At 34.4% G+C, this 23,207-nt stretch overlaps 4 protein-coding genes and 1 long non-coding RNA gene across 5 annotated transcripts; 4 read left to right on the forward strand and 1 right to left on the reverse strand.

Moving 5' to 3' along the window:
* Window positions 1-1,943: 1,943 nt before the first annotated feature.
* LOC143529805 (putative F-box protein At2g02030) lies at window positions 1,944-3,158 on the reverse strand. Its single transcript, XM_077025512.1, has one exon. The coding sequence runs from the start codon at window positions 3,156-3,158 to the stop codon at window positions 1,944-1,946; it is 1,215 nt and encodes a 404-aa protein (XP_076881627.1).
* An 11,213-nt stretch (window positions 3,159-14,371) lies between these two features.
* LOC143529794 (uncharacterized) lies at window positions 14,372-15,598 on the forward strand. The gene is made up of 3 exons (XR_013134725.1): window positions 14,372-14,537; window positions 14,621-14,674; window positions 15,448-15,598. It is a non-coding gene; the product is annotated as an uncharacterized LOC143529794 (long non-coding RNA).
* Window positions 15,599-16,219: 621 nt separating this feature from the next.
* On the forward strand, window positions 16,220-16,834 carry LOC143529795 (uncharacterized). The gene is made up of 3 exons (XM_077025505.1): window positions 16,220-16,351; window positions 16,437-16,642; window positions 16,715-16,834. The coding sequence occupies exons 1-3, from the start codon at window positions 16,277-16,279 to the stop codon at window positions 16,809-16,811; spliced, it is 378 nt and encodes a 125-aa protein (XP_076881620.1). The 5' UTR covers window positions 16,220-16,276; the 3' UTR covers window positions 16,812-16,834.
* Window positions 16,835-16,856: 22 nt separating this feature from the next.
* Window positions 16,857-18,732, forward strand: LOC143529806 (uncharacterized). The gene is made up of 4 exons (XM_077025513.1): window positions 16,857-16,871; window positions 16,982-17,095; window positions 18,071-18,139; window positions 18,468-18,732. Exons 1-4 carry the CDS (start codon window positions 16,857-16,859, stop codon window positions 18,720-18,722), a joined length of 453 nt encoding a protein of 150 aa, XP_076881628.1. The 3' UTR covers window positions 18,723-18,732.
* A 2,662-nt stretch (window positions 18,733-21,394) lies between these two features.
* On the forward strand, window positions 21,395-23,202 carry LOC143529807 (uncharacterized). Its single transcript, XM_077025514.1, has 2 exons — window positions 21,395-21,698; window positions 22,115-23,202. Exons 1-2 carry the CDS (start codon window positions 21,395-21,397, stop codon window positions 23,200-23,202), a joined length of 1,392 nt encoding a protein of 463 aa, XP_076881629.1.
* Window positions 23,203-23,207: the final 5 nt, after the last annotated feature.

Here is a 23,207-nt window from a genome sequence, read left to right on the forward strand (position 1 = left end):
TCAATAGGTTCGATTTCTTCTCATGATTTGTGCGGTTAGGACCGGCACTTTCATTTAGTTGGATGACCAAAGTTTACCTATGACTGACCTGCGTGAAGGTTTGCCGTTTTTTGGGTTTATGCGGGTTTTACCGCCTTCCCCACGCAACGACTTTCACACTTATGTATGCGGTGAAAACCGGCTTCAGTGTTGAATGAATTAACCGTTCGACGCGCGGTTGTTAATAGGTTAGTGTTCAGTTTCCTCTATCATGATTCATGCGGATAGACCGACACTTTCATTTAGTGGGATGACTGAACTTTACCTTTAACTGACCTGCGTGAAGGTTTGCCGTTTTTTGGGTTTATGCGGGTTTTGCCGCCTTCCCCACGCAACGACTTTCACACTTATGTATGCGGTGAAAACCGGCATCAGTGTTGAAAGTTCATAAAAGTATAAATGTAAAATAATCAGCGTCGATGTTCTAAGGAGAATCATTTCCATTAGAAGTGGCTCTGGGCCTTTTCTTTACAAATTTGGAATTGATCTACATGCAAACTGTGTAATTGAGCTCCCTTCCGTGTTGTTGGGATGGGAGTGCCATCGAGCCGATATGCACCTGGTTCGGGATCTCGTTGTTTACGCAGTATGTAGTCTCCATTGAAGCTGTAATTTTATTCGTGTTTTCCCCAACTGGGGTTCTACACTCATCAGCCTGCTCAGCGTTTATTGCGCCACGAGGTGCGCGAGCGTCCCATCTCTGACAAATGCTTCAACCATGTCCTTTACGTCTGTGCATTCTTCAGTGTTGTGGCCTTTTGTCCTGTGAAAGTCACAGTGTTTGCTCCGATCAGCATTGTGACGATGTCGGATTATTGGAGCCTTTGGCCATGGGAGCTCCTCAGTGGCGAATATCTCGGTGACGCTTTTGGTGAGCGGCGTCCATCTGGAGTTCTGGTTTGACTGTACGTTATCTCTTCCGCCTAACCGATGTTGCAAGCCGGATGAGGTGTCAAAGTTTACCCTTGACTGCCAAATGCCTAGCTTCCGCTTTTTGTTTAATCGGGCGGTAAGGACGTTGTCTTCTCTTGTTTTCTGGGTGTAGAGGTTTGTGCTCTGGGGGAGATCACTACCCAGTTGCTTCTCCGTTTCCGCAAAGCGTTTAGCTGCTGTCATGATGGCATCCCATATGGATGGCATGCCATCTTTACCCGTTAAGGTGCGGATGAGCTCTAGGTCGTTCGCGCCCTGGATGAATGCAGCGCGAACAAGATCTTCGCTAATATTACCCAAACTTAGCTTCTTTGAGTTGAAGCGAGTGATGAAGTCTAGCAAAGATTCATCTTCCTCTCGAATGCATTTGAGGATTGTCCATTGCTCTTCGGTATACTTTCTTTGTTGGCTGAAGTGTTGGCTAAACTTCTGCTGGAAGTCTTCCCAATCGTAGATGTGGTGGACCGGTAGACGATCGAACCACGCTCTAGCTGCCCCAACAAGCGTCATTTGGAACATGTAACACCACGTAGGTTCCGTCCAACTACTGACGGTTGCCCCCGCTATGAACCTGTTCAAATGATCGTCTGGATCTGATATACCATCGTAAGTGCCGATGTTGGACATCTGTTTGGCACTTTTCGGGACGATTGCTTCCGCAATATCCTTTGCAAATTTGGACGTTCCCGCCTTTGCAGCAGTTGTATCCGCAACTGCGGGAACAGGCAGAGTACTTCACCATTGGGAGGCATTTCCTGCGGGAACAGCTTGCGTACTGCGCGTAAGGACGTCACGTCTCTGAGCATGGTGGGTCCTGCGGATCCAGTTGGTTTCTGCGCAGACGTCTCTCTTCAAGGTGAGTCTTGCGGGTCCAACTGGGCTCTGCTGGGACCTACCTCTTCACACATAAACCAACCTAACTATCAATTAGCAGACCTCTATATTAATCCACCATAATAGCAGCAAACTGATCAAACCAAATTATCTCGAACCGCATCAGTACAAAATGTAAGATCCGGATGATTGTGAAGAAATAGCGTTAGCGTTTCCATGTACGAATGCACATAAAACGCATGCCCGGACCCATCAAGTCCAAGATTATGGATCTGCTCCAAGAGCTGCTCGTAAACAAGTAGTTCTGCATGCTCATAGTCAGTAATTTCAATCATGGCATCACCTCTTTGTCTGAATCCCATTACAAACACTTGTTTACAAGGTGTGTTAACAATAAATGTATATAGCGGGGTAAACAAACCACCCTCCATCATCCATACAGTGAACGCATCCATCGCGGACTCTTCAATATGTTCTAGAAGAACAAGAGACTCCCTAAGCTTAGACATGTGAAGAAAATGATTAGACCGGGCTAGCCAATCTGGGAGGTTTACTTCCCCAAATTCTTCACATGTGATGTCAAAAGAAACAATCATCCGACAATCCATATCATCCGCTAGCATCACATCGGTAGCAAGCCAATAAACAAACCCATCTGTAGCTACCGAATAATTGGTACTAGTGACAGGCTCAAATTCAACCGATATGCGGGGGAGGTTACCACTTAGACTTCTCCAAGCCCCCGTGCTCAACGTATACAACTCAACTTGAAAAGGTACGGAAGTTACGTTTTCTGATTCGTGGCCGTATTCAACGTAATTGATTTTCGCAATCTTGGGGTCATTGGTGACACAGCAAACCCCAAAACCTAAAACGGTATTATATACCTTCCCATCTGCCACATTAGGCACATCAATCTCAAGGGCTCTTCTAATAGACGGGTTCCATATTACCGCCCTGCCCCCAAAACTATCCCTAGGTGCAGTAATAGAATAGAAACATAACAAGCCATCCGAGCAGCCGATTACCTCGTAGAATTCACCACTGTTATCATAAAAGCGAGGGGGAGAGTTGAGGGGAAGTGTGTCAAGTGGGAAGGTGTCATCATCAGCAATGGAGATGAATCTTTCTTCATAAGCAGTTTTATTGAAGCTTTCTTTCCGCTCTTCGTCATACCTTACCAACAGACGGTGCTTTGTGTGCGGCTGGTGGCGGGTGTAGCTATAAACAAAGTGAGAGCTGTCGATCCAAGTCTTCCATGTCTTCAAGACCGACCGGAACCGGACGAGTGATCTCACGGGAAGCCGTTTCAGGATTTTGTCTTGGATTTCTAAGGGCAAATAGTCTGACATTGTCTGTGTTTCGGCGATGACTACTCAAACCCTAATACACTATATATTATATGATAAAAGTATTATATATATATATATATATATTAATTGTGAAGGAGTGGGTTAGGTTCAAATAACAAGTTTGATTTTCCTAATAAGGCTAGGAAGAGGGGGGTATTTTAGTCAACACTTAAATATCAAAATCCACTTACTTTAATCTTAAAACCCACTTACATTCATTTCAAAAACCCACTTACATAAAACCCACTTACAACTTCACTTATATCCTACAACCACCGCCACCCCACCGCCCATCGCCACCACCTCACCGGAAAAGTCCGAAAAAACACTATGAAAAACATAATGTAAAAAACACCATGGAAAAACACACTATAAAAAAAACACAATAAAAAACACAATTGTATAACGCAATATAAAAAATATAATGGAAAAAACACAATTAAAAAAAAAACACAATGAAAAATATTATTGTATAACAAAATTTTGTAAAACACAATTTGGTAAAACACACTTTGTAAAAAACCTACTAATTTTTTTTTTATTTTTATATTACAATATGGTACTCATATAAAAGATAAAAAGACACTCGTTATTATGGTGAATTTGTTTTTCAATAAAAACATCGTAAAAAAAGTTATGGACGTTTTAAAATGATGAGGGAATATGGCATGTGTCTTGCATGTGGAGAGAGAAAGTCAACAAATGTGTTATTTCTTTTATGCCCCCCCCCCTTCTTTCACCCTTGATTTCTCCCTAAACTAATCTCAACCCTCCATATTCAAAATCAATGGGCAAGATTACTTCTTATCCTTCCTACAAAAACTATACTTCCTATTATAACCTAACCCGTGAATTAGTAGTTACTCACAGATTTATACTGTTTTACCCCGACAACTTTTGAAGCGGGCTGTACAACTGCTTATTGCGTCTCAGGTTGAGGGTATGCCATTTGTTGGTTTGGGCGGTGGCTTACTTCTTGCAACAACCTTTTTCTGGTTATTCTTTCCAATAATTGTGACCACAATCTTTGATTTGCTGTCGTTTGTTTTCCACCGATCATCGATATCATTGCCGATTGTTACCCGATTCGGTTTACAAATCCTAGGCGGCGATCGTGTGGTGGTTGCAGTGCTTCAGTGTGGAGAATCTTAAATCTAGGGTTTGTATGCCGGCTATCGCCTCCGTCACCGCCGATTGTTACCGGATTCTATTTACAAACCTTAGGTGACGATCGTGTGGTGGTCGCGGTGCTTCAGTGTTGGAAAATTGTGGCTATTAAATCGTGGCTTTCTCACGCCGGTTGCCACCTCCATGGTCACCGATTGTAACCGGATATGATTTTCAAACCCTAGGCTACGATCGTGTGTTGGCGGCAGTGATCCGATGTGAGGAAGTGGTGGCATTATGACACCAGTTGCTGCCTCCCTCGCCGTAGACAGTTATTATGATTTCCATATTAATTATCAAGTTCATGTTACTCATGAAATGCTATTTTAAGCATGTCATACAACTCCTTAACTAGATGGCTATGACGGTGATGATGACATTGAATTGTCTTATTGAGTTGAACAAAATTGCATAAATTTGTATCTTGGCGGGGCAATCTGGTTGTTTATGCGAAAGGAACAACAATTTCTTTCACATTACACCATTTGCATTGCAGCCATGGCAGGTTTATCATTATTTGTTCACTTTATTACATATCTGAGCCTCATTAAATTGTTTATTGGCTGAGAGTATATTATATAAGGCTATGATGACAGTGGCGGATCTAAAACCAAATGTCAAGGGTAACGTTAAAAAAAAAATTTGTCACCGTGTTTCATACAATGTAAACTAAACAAAAATAGAAACACGATGATAAATAAATTTAAACACATGGGCTGCATTATTTCTCCCCTTCGGTTTTTGAAAGCTTGAAATCGAGCTATTACATCCTCTTCTTTTACTTTATCAAGCATTTCTCTTTCGACCGTGTAAGGCCCCGATCCCGGAAACTCTACCTTGGCGTTGGATTTATTCATAAACATAGTTCTAAATCAGAGTTAATTACAACTTTCGCGGAATAATTAAAAACTTCATGCATTACATTACAAAACATCGAATCTTGTCTTAACATACAAATTATCCATTCATAGACATAACATAAAACAGTCATGACGCTTCTTCATAGATACCCGTCTCTTTAGCTCATGCTATGTGTCCCTCCTCAAGCCAGCTGCCTCAACCTATTTGCCTACGTGCATACTAAAAGTCAGCCACGCTGAGTGAGTTCTAGTTAAGCAGATACATACATTTCATTCTCATTCTTACTTTCATACATTTCTACTTTTACTTACCTTAATTATTTTATACATACATAACATTCCTACGTTTTTAAAGAGCCTTTCGCTCTATAACATTCGCATATATTATTAGGGTATGCAACCCTTCATTCTTCGCCTATATTATTAGAGTAGGCAACCTTTAATTCTTCGCCTATATTATTATGGTAGGCAACCCTTTATTCTTCGCCTATATTATTAGGGTAGGCAACCCTTAATTCTTCACCTATATTATTAGGGTAGGCAACTCTTTACTCTTCGCCTATATTATTATGGCAGGCAACCCTTAATTCTTCGCCTATATTATTAGGGTAGGCAACCCTTTACTCTTCACCTATATTATTAGGGCATGCAACCCTTAATTCTTCGCCTATATTATTAGGGTAGGCAACCCTTTACTCTTCGCCTATATTATTAGGGTAGGCAACCCTTTATTCTTCAGCTCTACATATCATACATACCATTCATACACTACACATATCGTACATACCTTTATTTCATTAGCTATATCTGTTCTCATATACCTCTTCACACATACGTTTAACTCTTTCTACACTGATTAGGTATATTTATAAACATTCATACGGCATACACTTACCACTTAAGGTAAGTGTATTAACTAATCACATTGAGTATGCAGACAGCCCCAAAACATAACACTGAAATGGGGCTAGAAACTCACCTGGAGTCGGTTTCTCTCGCCGTTAATGGTAACACCCTTCTTTAGTTGTGTACGGCTAACTGTACAATACATTACACGTGTCAATTATCTATTACCACTACTTCTTACATTTAAGTTTACGAACCCTCAACTAACGGGGGTCCGAGGGCAGCGCCCTTGGTAGCGGGGTCTAGGGGTGGCAACCCCTAGCAGGGTCCAAGGGGTAGAGCCCTTGGCTAGGGTTGAAATTCCGCATGGAAATTTATTTTCATTAACGGTCCTTTAACAAAAACGCATCAGAAAATTAGTTTCATGAAATTTCGCATGGAAATTTCGCTTCGCATGCTTTTTCGCTTCGCATGGTCATGCGATGCGAAACAACCTTTTTCGCTTCGCATGGCTGTGCGATGCGAAACAACCTTTTTCGCTTCGCATGGCTGTGCGATGCAAAATTACCTTTTTCTTCGCTTTTACCATTTTAAAGCCATTTTTCTCCTTATTTCCTCCTTAGGACCTGGTTTTACCCTTTTTATGAGTTTTGGGTCGTACCAACTTTGTATACTCGTGTTTTATGGGGTCCGAACATCACCTTTTTGTCCTATTTCATACTCATGAGGCTAAGACTCACCCAGTTTATGTTTTTCTTACATCCTACAACCCGATCTACTAAGATATCGATTTGCATGTCGAACTCAACCACAAAACTTAACCTTGTTAGCTAAAACTCACCTTTGGCTTCGGGTTTGGTTCGGATCTGGACAACTCGAGGATCTGGACGTGATTCTTGTTGTTTGAAGACACTTGATCACCAAGATCTTCCTTACTTTAGCCCGGAATCGGATTCGGGTCTTGAGAGAGAGTATGTGTGTGTTCTAGGGAGTGTGTGTGTGTTGTGGGAAGAAATGGTGAAAGGATGGGGGGGATGGCCTTATATAGAGAGCTATGGACCCCACCACCCACTTCCTTCACCAATCATAATCCTTATCAAATATAAACACACACCCATTTAAACGAGCGACTCACACGAAACAATAATTTTCTTTTATTTAGTAATCTCGTAATACGGATGTTACAGACCGCACAAATTAAGGCATTTTTCAAATACTCATCACCCATTCGATTGTGCAAATCCGTCTTGATAAGCTTCATTTTTAGAAAAACATCTTTCAACGGTTGCAGTTGCAACCGATAAAGCCAACGCTAGCTTCAGTATACGATAAACCAAAGGAAAAGTGGCGTGCTATCTGGTTTCTACCATTACACGAGCAAGGTCACACATTCCACCCAATTTTGCAAATTTATCATCTTCCTTTTAAGTGTGATAAAAGGTCGTAAGATCACCCGAAATACACTATCTTTCTTCATTAGTAAAGTCATTCGGATACATATCAGAAAATGCCACTATCTTCGATATGTTAAACTTAGACAACAAATCACAAGGATTTAAACCTGGCATATTTTCTATCAAACTAGTTGAGACCTCAGTAAATCTATTTCCAATTTCTTGAATTTGCATATCCAAAGGGTATTAAAAACTTTAACCTCAAAATGATATCGATTAGTAATGATATTCTTTCGTTTTCGTTGATTACCATAACTTTTCGTCATATCTAACATCTTAATCTTGTTTTTGCACAAAAAAATGTCACTCTAGCCAACATATTGTTAAACCGATTTTGTCATTAGATTATTCAATGCTCGGTTTGTCCGGCTTATCAACTTAGATGCTTCTAACAAATCTTGATTTTTTTAAGATGTTTTGATAGAACATTTGTGAGACCTAAAATATCGTCTAACAAGTGTATATAAAACACAAAATCAAGACTCTTAAAATACTTAAGAATATCTTTCGCATTAGTTCGTTGTTACTCTCTCCATCTTCTTTAATAAAAGCAAGTACCTCAACAACTTTCGGGAATAATTTTAACAAACTTATGATTGTTCAATATTGACAATTTATATAAACAATTATAATTTTAGTTAAAAGTTGAAGAATACCTAAATTGAGAAACTATAGGTCAAGCCATGAAAGAGGGTTCGAACCGGTGAACCACCTCTTCTCGGCTGCAGCGTGGAGCGGTGGAGGTCACCCGTCACCTGGTCAGGTGACCGGAGGAGGAGGGTAGACTGGCATAGGGCAACCCGCAACAGCGCAGTGGTGTCTGGTCACGGTGATGGCTTGGAGTTTTTGACTAAATGAGGATCGACAATTTTGTTTTTAGTGTAACATATATTATTTTATATTGGTTTGGGCTTTACACCTTTGTTTGAGCTTTAGTTGGGTTGAATTTTTAAATTGGTTGGGCTTAAAACATATAGGGGTAACGTTATTTTTTTTTCAGGGGTAACGAAACATGTAAACCGACCTAAATTTTTTTTTAACACTTCCGACAAGAAGTTAAGGGGTAGCGGAGGCTACCCCTGGTAATGCACTACATCCGCTACTATATGATGATTCACTTGAGTCTCTACATATCTGAGCCTCATATGTTTCCTTTATTTGTTCGGTTTTTAGATTAGGTTAAAAGTTCGTTGTTGTTTGCTTTTTCAATACACTATGCAGGGCATAAGGTTAAATTGTTTGTTATTGTATATTTTATTGTTTAAGGAATGGATTTTTTAAGTTGTTCTGCAATTTTCTAGCTGGTTTGAATACATGATCACCAAAATGAACCTGGACTATGAAATTGTTTTCTTTTTGTTTAATTCCATGATTGATTCATGATTATTTTCTTAGTTATTGAATTTTATGCACATGCTACATATATGTATCTGCAACAGAACTTCTCCACATGTTCTTAGTACCATCAAAGCTAAAGCTAGAGAGAGATGAGACCGATGATTTTTTGGTCAAAGCCTGTTCTTATCATCGTCAAAGCCTCCTACCGAAGAGAAGGTATGTGGTTCTTTTTTCAACCCCCTACGTTTCTAAGGTATGTGGAGAAGTTCTATATGCGCAGCAGCAGATAAACGCCAACTTCAGCCCCTGTGGCAAAGCGTGGGTAATCATCCTAGTTCAATATTATTTGTAAAGGGAGCACACTGGATTTTTACGAATACCCACCTTTTAAGCCTTTACGTTACATTTATCCCCGGTGTCAAAATCTTAATATATTACAACTAGCTTCAGAAACCCGTGTATTACACGGGATAAGTTAATGTATAAATTACAATTAATAATTTAATACAAATAAAAACAAAGATAATCAAGTCTCTTCGTATTATATATGTAAAAAAATGTATTACAAGTATAGTCGTTTTATATCATCAAATGTATTTGAATTTTAAATAAAAAATGAGCTGTTCTACCATCGATATACAATAATGAAGCAATGCCACTGAAAGTAACATTTAAAACAATTAGGCCTTTGAATCTGAAAGATGTAGCTAAAGTTTTTCACAAAAATGTTTTACACTCCATACCTTGCCATAGACAAAAAACTAAAAATGACACTAGATTTTCCTTTTTCAGCAGCTTTCATGATATCATTACAAACACACTGTTGTATAATTGTTAGAATAGTCTTATCTCTATCTTTAATAAATGAAAAAATGTTCTCAAACGTGTCACTTCCACATTCCTCTAGCACACGTGTCAGCACCAAGTTTAGTTTGATATTGTGTTCAAAAGATAGGAAGCCACGTCTCCCATTTTGTTGAACCCGGTTTTTTCATCCTAACTTTCTAAGTATTCTTCCAAACCCTAACCTCTTTTCTCCCAATCTTTAGCCTGTTCTTCCTTTCTCTCTTCTCCACGACCCCTAAAATATGTGATTGCAGATCTTCTAAATCACACATCTCTTCTTTTCTTGTGACAAATCATCTTTTCTACTTCCAATTCTCTTCATTATTTTCGAATTGTTGCCGACAAATCTTCTCCACTGCCGTTAATTTCGAATTGTTGCCGACAAATCATCTCGGCCGCCGTTAATTTCAAATTGTTGCCGACAATCATCTCCGCCGCCGTCAAGCCCCACTGTTCAAGGTGGCCTTTAATATGTTTATCTCAATCATATCCCTAATTTTATCTAAATTTGTTGTTCATATGTTCTAATTTTGAATTGTACACATGTTTATCTCAGTCATATTCCTAATTTTATCTAAATTTGTTGTTCATATGTTCTAATTTTGAATTGTACACAGTGCATACATTTTCTATTATTTAGGGCAAATTTATGGTCAATTCATCTAAGCCTGCGTCAATCGTCTTTGTTGAAGGCGAGTGGAGTTAATTTTTGTTAAAATTGTAGCAAAATTTCTGTTTTCTTAGATTCTATTTTTTTTAACCTTTAATTTATCTGTATGTATGTTATTTTTTCAGATTTTCAGATTCTTACATGTTTATGTATATCAACTATGAAGATGAAGATGAAGATTATCAGATACTATTGGACTCTTCCTATATAGGGATTTATTATTTAATTAATAATTGTCCACATTAGTGAATTCTATTTACTTTCCAAAATTATTTTCAATATTTTGCAAGTACACATCAATTTAGCTGAAATCCGGATTGAGATATGGCTTCAATATTATGCTTTTCATGTCTAACTAGGTTAAATCTCGTGTTACACATGGATGGAAAATATATAAAACTTCATATATATATATATGTGTGTGTGTATGTGTGCGCGCGCGTGCGCGCGTGTGTTACATACATTTTAATGAAGTGTAAACGTCGAATAATATAGCTTTATTATTATTATAAAGTATCACATTGTTATTTTAATTAAAAAAACCTAACATACAAAAGACAAATAGAAAAAAAAAACAATTTAAAACATAATTATAAGTTATGCCATATATTTATAACTTATACAATAAAACAAAAAGACATATTAACTAAAACTTCATCATCTACTGAAGTCATATGTTGTAAACTATGAAGCGTAAATATGTAGATGCTGTAACATAAGTTGTGTGTTATAAAACTATTTTTATTGAAATTATAAAACATTTAAGTACACAACATATAAAATGCTAAAAATTTGAATATAACAATGAGATATAATTATAATTTTATTAAACCGCGCATTTAATAAAGCAACAATATAATCCAAACCTCATGACTTAAACCACTATTTCAATCCAAACATCCATACATCCGGTCTAAAGGCTCATAAATAATTTCCCAAAATCCAAAAAAATATAATAATAAAATGTCTCAAAATTTTAAAAAATAACAATGAAAACAATTAATTGTCTTTATCACTCAATAAATGATGATTATAACATTTATTTTTAAACTTTTTTCAACTTAGGAGTTAATGTTTAAAATTAATGTTCAAATTAACATGTAGAAATTATATAAATGGAAAATTGATGAGTTGGAAGCCTATGTGGACATGCTAGTTGAATGACATATGAAAACCTTGTTTTGCTTTAATAGTATAATAAGATAAGATAAGATGGTTCAAACAATAAGTCATCTTCTTATTGATTAATGTTTTTATTTCGTGTTATTTATTTTTATAATATTCAATTTAGTTTCATTAAGAGTTACATTTGTTTAATTGATTCGTTTTGCATCTCTTGACAGATGGCATTATGTTACTCCTACCAAGATTGACACTAATCAAATTATCATATGATGTATGCTGGTAAGGTATAATCAAATTTCCATTTCTATTTAAAAGTACATATTTGCTGTTTTCAATTTCTAATTCCATAATATTTCAAATATTTTATACAGAATGTAATATTTTAAATTTTTAAACATTCATATTTTGGTGATCTTCACATTTAAAGGATTTACAGATTTAAAAATTAAAAACTTTATTTTTTACCAAAAATAAATGTTTACATTTTCAAGTTTTCACTATTTTCAAAAAGTTTGAATGGTGTTTAAAAAGCTTAATACATTCTGTTTATTTATTCTTTTGTTATATGAATTTCTTTGAACTTCTAAAATGTGTAAAAAATGTATTTGACCTTACCCAAATAAGTTTACCCACTTTTCATTTGAACTCGTGTACAAACATTTGGGCAACTTCATATTGATCAACTATAAAGACAAATTAACCATTTCAAATTGTTTCACATTTTAGTTATACATTTATCTAACCAAGAAAGATCAATTTTTGTTTTTGGCTTCATATACCCCAAAATATATTATTGTTTTCTTTCATGGGTAATTTCTATTAAACTGGATTTTCATGTTATTATAATCACTTAGATTAGAGTTAAGTGCTATTTTAGTACCTGAGGTTTGTCCAACTACGCAACTTTGGTACTTATTTTGAATTTTGTGCAAATTGCTACCTAAGTTTCAAAAAACTTGCATTTTTAGTAGTTTTTTAACCCCGTTAATTTTTATCCGTTAAGTACGGGGTATTTGCATAATTTCATTATTTAAATAAGGGGTATTTGAGTAATTTCATTATTATATTTTTGTTTTCCTTTTCTTTTATCCTTTTCTCTCTCCATTAACCCATTTCCCCCAAATTCATTCTCTTAACTTAACCCTAATAATTCCTCAAACTAATCAAGACCGTAACTTCAAACTAATATATAAGGGGAGAAAACTAATCAAACTGGTGATTCACCCGTATACCGTCGTCGTCTTCATAAATTTTCATTTGTTTTCTTTTCCGCTGACTGGACAGTGATTCATTGGATTCCTTTTGCGGTGGACCGTCTTCATCGTCGCTAGCGGCTACGTATCTACGATTGCTCATTTTTAGTGTGATTCTTTAGTCTGCATCAAGAGAGAGCATGGGTTGGTTTGTCAACAGGTGATTCACCTGCATATCGTTTCCGTGGGTTGGGTCCTCAGACAAATCAAGCGTCTGTGAAAACGTGCATGCAAGTGCGAAGGCGTTAACTCTCTACAACGGCTTGTACTGCGCCTAGATATTCTCGTCCATCAATTTCTTAGCGTACGATTGAACAATCTCATGTTTTCTCTAAGTCATCGGAATCTCGTTAACTATCGCGAGTATTGATGAAGAGAACGTGCCACCTTGTAATCTACCATCTCTGGCGTTTGTACTCTTACCGTAGTCACCGGAATTGAAATATGAACCGGAATCAAAAGAAGAAGAGATGAGGTTGAGGAAGCACATGAAGGTTGTGATGTTGATGTAATCTAGGATCTTGATTATCATTCTGGTTCAACAATATAAAATGGGAGAGAAAAAATAAAAGAGTAAAACAAATAATAATGAAATTACGCAAACACCCTGGACTTAACGGATGAAAACTGACACTTCATTGTAAATCATTTGCTATCTAAAAGGGGGTTGCGGCGCAGCTTGTTGCCCGCTTACGTGCCACTTCATTGTAAATCATATGGTTGTTTTTGATTATTAATATTAGTGAAATAATGAAAAAAACTGACGGGGTTAAAAAAAGTACTAAAAATGCAAGTTTTTTTGAAACTGAGGTAGTCATTTGCACAATATTCAAAATAGGTACTAAAGTTGCGTAGTTGGGCAAACCACATGTACTAAAATAACACTTAACTCCTTAGATTATTATAAAGTTGAATCTATATATCATGTTATAAATGTTTGAAATTGATGAATACTTTTTAACAAAATGATATAACTATTTTGTGTTTCCAGAAAAAAACTTTTCAACTTATTCAAAATTATGAAAATATTCCCATTTAAAGATTCAACTTTTCAACATTAAATTCTTAATATTATAATTCTTATACCAATAAATATTTAAAATTTCAACATGTCACTGTTTCCATAAAATTTTAAATAGTCTTTCAAATTTCAAAATCTTAATACAATATGTTTGTTTCCTCTTTTGATGTTTGGCTTTTTTGAACTTTAAAAAAGTGTAGAAAAGTAGCATTGACCTTACCTAAATATGTTTAGCAACTTTTCATTTCAATCTATAAAACACTATTTATATTGGTCAACTATAAAGACAAGTTAACCATTTCAAATTGTTTCACAATTTAGTTATACATGTATCTAACTAAGGAAGATCAATCATCTGCTTTTCTCCATATACCCAAAAATAGACTTTTGTTTTCTTTCATCTCTAATTTTCTATAAGATCTCCTCACATGCTCACAAATTTGCATGCTCACATTTAATTTCTCTTACTTCCATTATTCAAAATTTCTTCTCAACTCATGGAGCACGGGTACATTTAAACAATTTTGTTATCTTAATACATTTAAACTCATATAACCTCATATGTTTCACTGTTAATGCTTTACTCATTGCTTTAATACTAATGATAAACATTTATTTTTGGTATAGCTTGCCTGCACTCGGTGACATTACCTACCTGAAGAACCTTGACTTGTCTCGCCGTGACTATACGGTAAAGGTTCGGGTCATCCGGTTATGGAAACAACCCATGTACAACAATCCTCAACAGTGGTACTCTATTGAAATGATCTTGGTTGATGAAAAGGTACATGTTTGTTAAGTTATTATATTATTGCAAAGTACTTTTTAGAAATAACACATAATGGTTTTTCATCTAATCCTTACAGGGTACAACAACGCAAGCCAATGTTCTTCGTCGCTGGTTTTCTCGCTTTGAGCATCTTCTGAACGAATCAGGTTATATTTATTTACTAATTACATTTTGATGTTTGATTTTTTTTAATTTTATACATCTTAATATATGGCTGAAACAAGATTACTTATAATATTAATGTCACTATTATTATTAAAATTTATTGTTTTAAATATATAAGTAACTATTCAACTAAGTATAAATGTATTGTTCGTTTTCATAACCGGATCGGACATTGAACCGGACGGCTTATCGGTTCACCGGTCGAACCGGTTGGACCAGCTTGACTTACAAATTCTAAAAAAAAATGTTAAATGAAATAAATATAAGAATTCCATAATAAATCGGTTGAATCGGTCCGGTTCACCGGTCCAACCGGTCGGATCGGTGCAACGGTTCGGACAGTCCAGGTTTTTGAGAAGTGAGTGAACTAGATCGAACCGGACCGTTAGGGTGACCAGATCCCAGTCCGGCCGGTCGGACCGCTGAACCAGTCCGGTTTTAAAAACATTAGAATTTTTAAGATTAGAACTTCTACTATACAACACAATTGACTTTTTAGAAGATTTTGTCATTAACTTTCATACAATTGTCAAACCGACTAAACCCCTGCTGCTTTAATATTATTTACAACAGTTTACTTTATGTAAAAAAACTGTTGTCAAAACACTTTAGAATTACCCCCGCTGTTTTAATATTATTTCCAACAGTACTGTTGTAAAAACACGTTAGAATTACACCGCTGTTTTAATATTATTTACCAAGATACTTTACATTTATCAACATTAATTTTTTTTCTTTTTTTATATTTTTATAGGCTGTTACTTCTTTGTCAAACCTACTATTGGTTTGAATGAATCCAAGTACAAGTATGTTCAAAACAAAACCAAGCTAGGACTCTATTGTGACACAAACGTCTACCCTTGTGATGATTTCTCTTGCCCAACATATGGCTTTTGATTCACAAATTTTACCGGTATCGTTGATCAGAGTCTTCCTGAATATGAACCATTAGGTAATACAAAACCCTCATCTAATTTACCTCATTTTGTAACTTAAATTACTTATATGTGTCATTATTTTATGTTTATTCAATTCTTTTTTAGATGTAATTGGTTTTGTTGCTGATGTCCGTGACCTAAGGAGTTCAAAACACAAAGGGAGACCGATATAAAGAAACTAAATCCCATTGTTCAAGATCTAGAGTTTATCTTTTTCCTAAATCATGTTTATTGATATTTTTAATCTTAACAATTTCTTTAAACCTTTTTCTTGATTAATTTGTTGAAGGATGAACAAAATTTACTTGTCATTATGGGATTCATATGCTGATACGATGCTAGAGCATTGGCAGAGTAGAGACCAAGATGGTGTTATTGTTGTCATCATGCAATTTGGTACTTTGAAATACTATGGAAAATCTGCTTTTGTCAACAATTGCTTCAATGTTTCAAAACTTTTTATCAACTCCGACATTGATGATATCACCTCCTTTCGAAACAGGTATATAACTTCAATACTAAAACATTAGTTTTTAATATTTTTCCATTTCCTTCTTTTGACCATCAAAATTACTTTCTTTTAACAGCCTTTTGCAGAACTCGGCTGGTTCTTCAAGTTTGACTAAATCCTTTAACATCTCAGGAATGTATTTGTCAATGTATGATGAATATGTAGTAAGATCTGAGTTCAACAACATAGTGGAAGTTAATCTACATCAGGTAAACTACATTACTACATTATACTATATTCTATTAATTGCTAATTTTTATTAAATGCTTAATTAATATATTCTGGTTTTTGTAGGTCAAGTCTGCTGTGATTGTTGGGACGGTTCGGTTGATACCTCAAAACGTGCCCTGGTATTATTTGGCATGTAGAACTTGTAACAGGAATGTTACCAAAAAGTCTTCCAAAGATGATCAGCCTGTTGGTGTGTTGGTTGATGAAGAGGATATTTATGAGTGCAAAACTCCGAGTTGCAATAACAATGTTATTCACTATTTGCAAAGGTGTTAAAATTTATACATTATGTTTTCATAATTTATATTTGCTGAGTAAGTTAACAACAATATATTATGTAGGCTTAGACTCCCATTGGCTGTTCAAGACTCAATTGGAACAATTGCTTTGACATTGTTTGATCGTGACGCTTCCAAACTTCTCAAAACAAGTGCATAATCTCTAATCGACAAATATGTCACTGTAAGATTTGTTTACCACACGATGCGGTATTATATTGTATATTTTTAAGATTATCATTCATTAAAATATAAATGCATACACGGGGGTGATAACGCAAACACTCCTGTTGAATTTGATGTTCTTATGGGAAAAAAATTGCTTTTAAGATTGACATAGCACAGTACAACATTGACAACGGTTCCTGTGTTTTCGGCATTTCTAAACTAACGGATGACGTGGATATCATTTTCGAACTGGAAAAAAAGGCCAACAATTTTGAGGTATTACTATTTTTTTGTTGTCTATTTAAGTTATATTTATTCATCACACTTAGTTTTTATTAATCAATAATCTTATTAATATGTAGGTTGACAACTCTGCCTCGCTTAGCAATAGATTCAATGATACCGAGTCACAAGGAATTGCTGACTTAAAGGTATTGCTTTGAAAACCTGCTACATTTTTTCACAATTTTATATCTTTATTTTTTTAAATTTTAAACTTTATAAATTGCCTTTTGAACCATTTATCATGCATAGCATATTGTTTTCAATTTATTACAACTAGAGGTGTTCATGGTTCGGTTCGCGGTCGGTTTTTCTTCTTTACTTTCGGTCGGTCAGTTCCAAAATTTTCAAACTGGAGTGAACAGTTTGGTTTATGGTTTGTAAAATAACCGGACCGAACCGTAAGATTCATATGTATTTTTTTTATATTTCATATTAGATATTAATTATTTATTTCAAATCGGTGAGAAGAAAGTGAAGTGGGATATTTATTCATCGATTAAATTTGCTGAATTGGGTTGTTTTGTAACTTTGTTTTAGACAATTCATTGTAACTGAAAGTTTAAAAATCATATGCTATTATAGCTTTTGTATTTTTAACAGCTTTAAACTATTTTAACTTTGATTTACATTTTGGATTAATACTTTTATGACATAGTAATTCTGTACATTGTGTTTTACCAACGTGTTTTTTTAGCTAACATGCTTTATATAATAATGGATGGCCTTTTTTTGTATATCGCGCATTTTAAAAAGTTCCAAGATAGCCTAAACGGTGAAACCAAACCGTTAGTAATGGTTCGGTTTTAGATTTCAAGAGTTTGGTTTTGGTTTTTGATATAAAAAAGCGTTACTAATGCTCTGTTCATGGTTTGACTTAAAAACCATTAAAACCGGACAACCAACACCCCTAATTACAATTATTCATTACTCAAATTTGTGATAATAATTATTTGAACTATAATGTAGACTGGTAGTTCTAAAGATCTTACCATGGGATTGGATATTATCCAGTCACAAGAAATTGCCAACTTAAAGGTATGTTTATTTTATAAATATGCTCATGTTTCTTTTATGATTTAGGGTTCATGGTCTATGATTGAAACTTTAAACACTCAATTTTAACAGTGGACTTTATAATATTGAGTTACTAAATATTGGTTTTGGTATTCAATTATTTAGGTTTCATGTTATAAAGATCCACATCTATATATATTTTTAGGAACATATATATAACTAGCATTCTACTATGTTTTGTTGACCTGATTGAAAAATACATTAGATATTTTATTTTCAAGTAGTCTATGTATAAGTTACATTATGTTCAATCATTTTTGTGACACCATTTGTTTATATAAATGTCTAGGCTGGTGTTGAAAGTATGAATGATAATGTTACTCCGATAGCAACAAATGTGAATGACAAAAGCATTGGAAATACTCATGTAGTTGAAGCAGCAACATTTAAGCGCAAGTCAAAAAATCCAGATTTTAAGAAAAACTTGCTTGGCAGTTATGATGTTGAGATGATTGGAGAATTGTCTACCAGTAAGCCTCCTTCTGATGGCAAGCCGGTTCTCCTTACTCCCAAGATTGAAAAAATGCTCTCCTTAAAATCTTAATGTTTTATGTTGGGTTGTTCTATTTTATTTAAATTAGAACCTTACTCCCAAGATTGAAAAAATGCTCTCCTTAAAATCTTAATGTTTTATGTTGGGTTGTTCTATTTTATTTAAATGTCCTTGCAATTAGGTTCGTCGTCTAAGAACTTCTATTTCACTTTGTTTCATTCCTAGGATTATGTGTTATGAACTCTAATTTCCTTTCATTTTGTTGGAGTCATTCCTAGGATTATTTCTTATGAACTTTAATTTCCTTTTGTTGAGTATTTGATGTAATACAATTTGATTTAAGTATTATGATGTTTTGGTTATGTGATGGTTTTGTTGTTACATTATTTCATTATATTTTTACAACACAATTTTAAAACTTATATCAGAATCACAAAAATCTGCATTATTTTATATACTTCTTTATTGAATTTGTTACAAAAATTCCAAGTCTTATTTATTACAAATATTTGATTTTTACTAAGTTATTAAATTTTTTCCACAGATACAAATATCCAATATATTTATGCAACGCTAATGCGAAAGAAGAGGAAATTAAAATTGGATGCCAAAAGATCAAAAGTACTTCATACCGGTTGCAACGTCAAAGGTCATATTTTTAATGCATCATGATATATTTTTAATGCATCATGATATAAGTTGTTTAATATTTACTTTTGTCATTTATAATACAAAACTTATGTTATACAAATTCCAATTTTTAACCCTTAAAAATCTTAAAAGTTCCTTTTTTTTATGTTAGGCCTACACAACATACAAAACACTTTAAACTCATTACCAAATTATGGAAGTTTCGGTTCTTGCACGACGCTCATTAGTCCTTATACATCAAATCCATACCAGCATACCAATATTGGTTCTTCTTCAATACAGATTGGAAGCTCATTATCTAACGTTATAAATGGTACACATATACTGAATTTCTTTTTGTGTTTTTATATAATAACTTGTATGTTTTGGTTTTTTATAGATTCAAAAGAAAAAAGACTAATCAGAAAACAAAAGTTCGATACAAAAAAGAACAACAATTTTAAAAGTAAAATGTTTCTAAATACATTTTCATATTAAAACAACATTTTACATAATCTGTTTTTTTTTCTTTTCAAAAACAGCTTTGCACAACATCGAAGTCACCTCCAACAAATTCACAACTAACGGAAGTCCAGCCTATAGGAAGGAAGTGGCTGATCCTTTTAATTCAATAACATATCATCACAACAATGTTACATCTTCAAAATCTCATGTTACACGTCCTCTATCAGACATTACAAATGGTATAACATAATACACTTTACATTCTAATAATCAATCATTTACATACCAACAATTTTCGTTTCAGCTTTACTATTCTAAAAAAAATTTTATACCATCTATATCATATTCATTTTGTTGCTCTTTTAATCATTCATGTTCATTTTTTTAAATACATACTTTAATAGTTAGTGTTAATTCCAAACTTCATGGTTTACAGTTTCAATTAACAATTATGATACCCACAAAGAAGAAGAAGAAGAAGAAGAAGAAGAAGAAGAAGAAGAAGATGAACATGATGATAGTTACTCATTGAAAACATTTTCTCTGGTAAAACAAAAGGTGCCTTTCAATATTCAATATCTATTTATTTATTTATTATAAAAATAAGTTATACAGCGCTGCAATACAATAAGATAGTAATAAAACTTACTAAACACCATTAACATATTACTTGGATCATGGCGATCAAAGTCATATATGTCAGGCGTGTAACGCAAAATTGTGGAAGGATGAGGTGTTACAAAGCAATCATGGAAAATATAAATCAAGCTTTTCTCTATGTTGTGGTTTTGGTAAAGTTAAACTTCCATATTTGAAGGAGCTGCCATCTGATTATAAAAATCTTTTTAGTTGTTTGGATTCAAAAAGCAAACATTTTATGAAAAACATTCGTCGTTACAATTCAATATTTTCCTTTACGTCAATGGGTGGAAAAGTTGATTCGTCCATTAACAGAGGTAATGCTCCATTTGTATATAGACTTGGCGGTGAAAATTACCATGCTATTGGAAGTCTCCTACCAACGGATGGATCAAAGCCTAAATTCTCTCAGTTATATATATATGACCCTGTAAATGAGGTTGCAAATAGGCAAGGCGCTTTAGGGTAATTTCTCTTCATTATTTAGAATAAACTTATTTAAAAATTTATTTTTTTAATCGTTACTTACTTGGTATTTTACATATTCTAATCAATCAAACCAACAATGTGTCCACATCAAGTTCAAATACTATAGATCTTGAGATTATACAGGATCTAAAGGTCATTCTAGATTCACATAATGTGTTGGTTCTATCTTTTAGAATGACAAGAGATTTTTTTAACAACAATCCTCATGTGGATTTTATGCCTTATTGCAAAAAGACAGCAAGATGGAAGGACATATAACTTGGCAACTGCTTCCGAAGTTGCAGCTTTAATAGTTGGAGGCATTGACAGCTCCTTTGAACCTAGAGATGTTATTGTCAAGACTAAAACATGTAAAATAGAACGGATCAGTGAACTACATCCTTCGTATGTACCGCTTCAATATCCGATATTTTTTTTCATACGGTGACGATGGTTATAGAATAGACATCCGCCATCGAGATGTTTCGGCTTCAAACAGCACTAAAAGACATACATGTACAATGAGGGAGTTCTTTGCGTATAGATTCCAAGATAGAATCAATACTTTTTCTTTGCCTTTAAATGGAAGGAGGCTTTTTCAACAATTGATGGTAGATGTGTATACTATTGTTGAAAGCGAAAGACTATTTTACATACGCAATCAACAAAAGAAACTAAGATGTGAGACTTACGAAAATCTACGTTCTTCTCAAAATCAGGGAAATAATGATGTTTCGAAAGTCGGTCAGCGTATTATATTACCTTCTTCTTTTACTGGTAGTTCACGATACATGTTGCAAAACTATTTAGATGCCATGTCGCTTTGTAAGTGGTATGGATATCCAGATTTTTTTTATAACAATCACATGTAACTCAAAGTGGCCAGAAGTTAAGAGGTTTTTTGAAGACATTACGCTTAAGCCAGAAGACAGACCTGATATTTTATGTAGATTATTTAAAATAAAGTTGGATGCCATAATTAAAGACTTAAAGGAAAATGCAATATTTGGAAAGGTTCAAGGAGGTATGTTACATCATCATTTTATATTCACCAATTTTTACATTCATATTAGTTTATAACAAACTTTATAACAAACTAGATTATTATTCGCCCGTTTTACATATGCATATCTATTTGTTTCTATTTACTATTTATTTACATGTTTTAAACTTATTTTCATAACTTTTTTATATGACAATATTTTTTGTACTTAATTTTGGTCTTATGTTTCATATTTTAGTTGTGTATACCGTCGAGTTTCAGAAACGTGGCTTGCCTCATGCTCATCTATGCTTATTTATGAATGCCAATCACAAGCTTCCAACAGTCGACCATGTTGATCCATTCATTTCTACTGAAATACCAGACAAAAATGCTGATCAAGAACTGTATTATCTTGTAAAGGAGTTTATGATTCATGGTCCTTATGGAATTGAAAATATCAACTGTCCATGCATGGTTGATAGAAAGTGCTCTAAAAACTTCCCGAAAAAATTCCGTGAATTTACAAGCATAGACGGTGAAGGTTATCATGTATATAGAAGGCGTGATGATGGACGTTTTGTTGACAAGCTAAATGTCAAGTTAGATAACAGAAGTGTTGTTCCGTATAACAAAACACTTTTAAAAAGAAATCAAGCTCACATCAATGTGGAATGGTGTAATCAGGCTGGTTTAATCAAATATTTGTTTAAATATATAAACAAAGGCCAAGATAGGGTTTCTATTTATTTTGTACCAAGCAATCAACAACATGATCGTCAAGAATCAGTAGATGAAATAAAAGAGTATTATAGCTGTAGATACATATCTGCATGCGAAGCATCATGGAGAATTTTCTCTTATGACATTCATTATAGGAATCCTTCAGCCATTAGGATTCCTTTTCATCTTTCAGGACAACAGGTTATTTATGAAGACTCTGATGTTATAGATGATGTCTTGGATAAACCTTCAGTGGCTACCTCAATGTTTTTAGAATGGATGAACTCCAATCAGACTTACCCAGAAGCACGTAAACTAAGTTATGTTGAATATCCTACACAGTTTGTCTGGAAGATCGATAAATGCAGGAAAAGAAGGAAAAAAGGGTTTTCAATTGGTAGAATTTATGTTGTTTCTCCTTCTCTTGGTGAAGCGTATTATTTAAGAATTTTGTTGAACAAAGTAAAAGGTCAAAGAACATTTGATGAAATTAAAACATTCAATAATGTAGTATACCCTACATTTAGAGATGCATGTTACGCATATGGCCTTTTGGATGATGACAATGAATACGTTGAAGCAATTTCAGAAGCAAGTTTCTCAGGCACTGGTTATTATTTATGAAGTCG

The sequence above is a fragment of the Bidens hawaiensis genome, unplaced genomic scaffold (genome assembly GCF_021521415.1).
Source record: "Bidens hawaiensis isolate Kalapana, Puna unplaced genomic scaffold, B.hawaiensis_p1.1 tig00008706_1, whole genome shotgun sequence".
NCBI lineage: Eukaryota > Viridiplantae > Streptophyta > Magnoliopsida > Asterales > Asteraceae > Bidens > Bidens hawaiensis.

Excerpts from the sequence above, each read along its gene's own strand:
- LOC143529805 (XM_077025512.1), bottom strand. The coding sequence starts at position 3,158 with ATGTCAGACTATTTGCCCTTAGAAATCCAAGACAAAATCCTGAAACGG.
- LOC143529807 (XM_077025514.1), top strand. The coding sequence starts at position 21,395 with ATGAGGGAGTTCTTTGCGTATAGATTCCAAGATAGAATCAATACTTTT. Across the intron at positions 21,699-22,114 it reads TTTAGATGCCATGTCGCTTT|TTGTGTATACCGTCGAGTTT; the intron begins GTAAGTGGTATG and ends TTCATATTTTAG.
- LOC143529806 (XM_077025513.1), top strand. Across the intron at positions 17,096-18,070 it reads AAAAGGCCAACAATTTTGAG|ACTGGTAGTTCTAAAGATCT; the intron begins GTATTACTATTT and ends ACTATAATGTAG. Across the intron at positions 18,140-18,467 it reads AAGAAATTGCCAACTTAAAG|GCTGGTGTTGAAAGTATGAA; the intron begins GTATGTTTATTT and ends ATAAATGTCTAG.
- LOC143529795 (XM_077025505.1), top strand. The coding sequence starts at position 16,277 with ATGTATTTGTCAATGTATGATGAATATGTAGTAAGATCTGAGTTCAAC. Across the intron at positions 16,352-16,436 it reads TGGAAGTTAATCTACATCAG|GTCAAGTCTGCTGTGATTGT; the intron begins GTAAACTACATT and ends TGGTTTTTGTAG. Across the intron at positions 16,643-16,714 it reads GTTATTCACTATTTGCAAAG|GCTTAGACTCCCATTGGCTG; the intron begins GTGTTAAAATTT and ends TATATTATGTAG.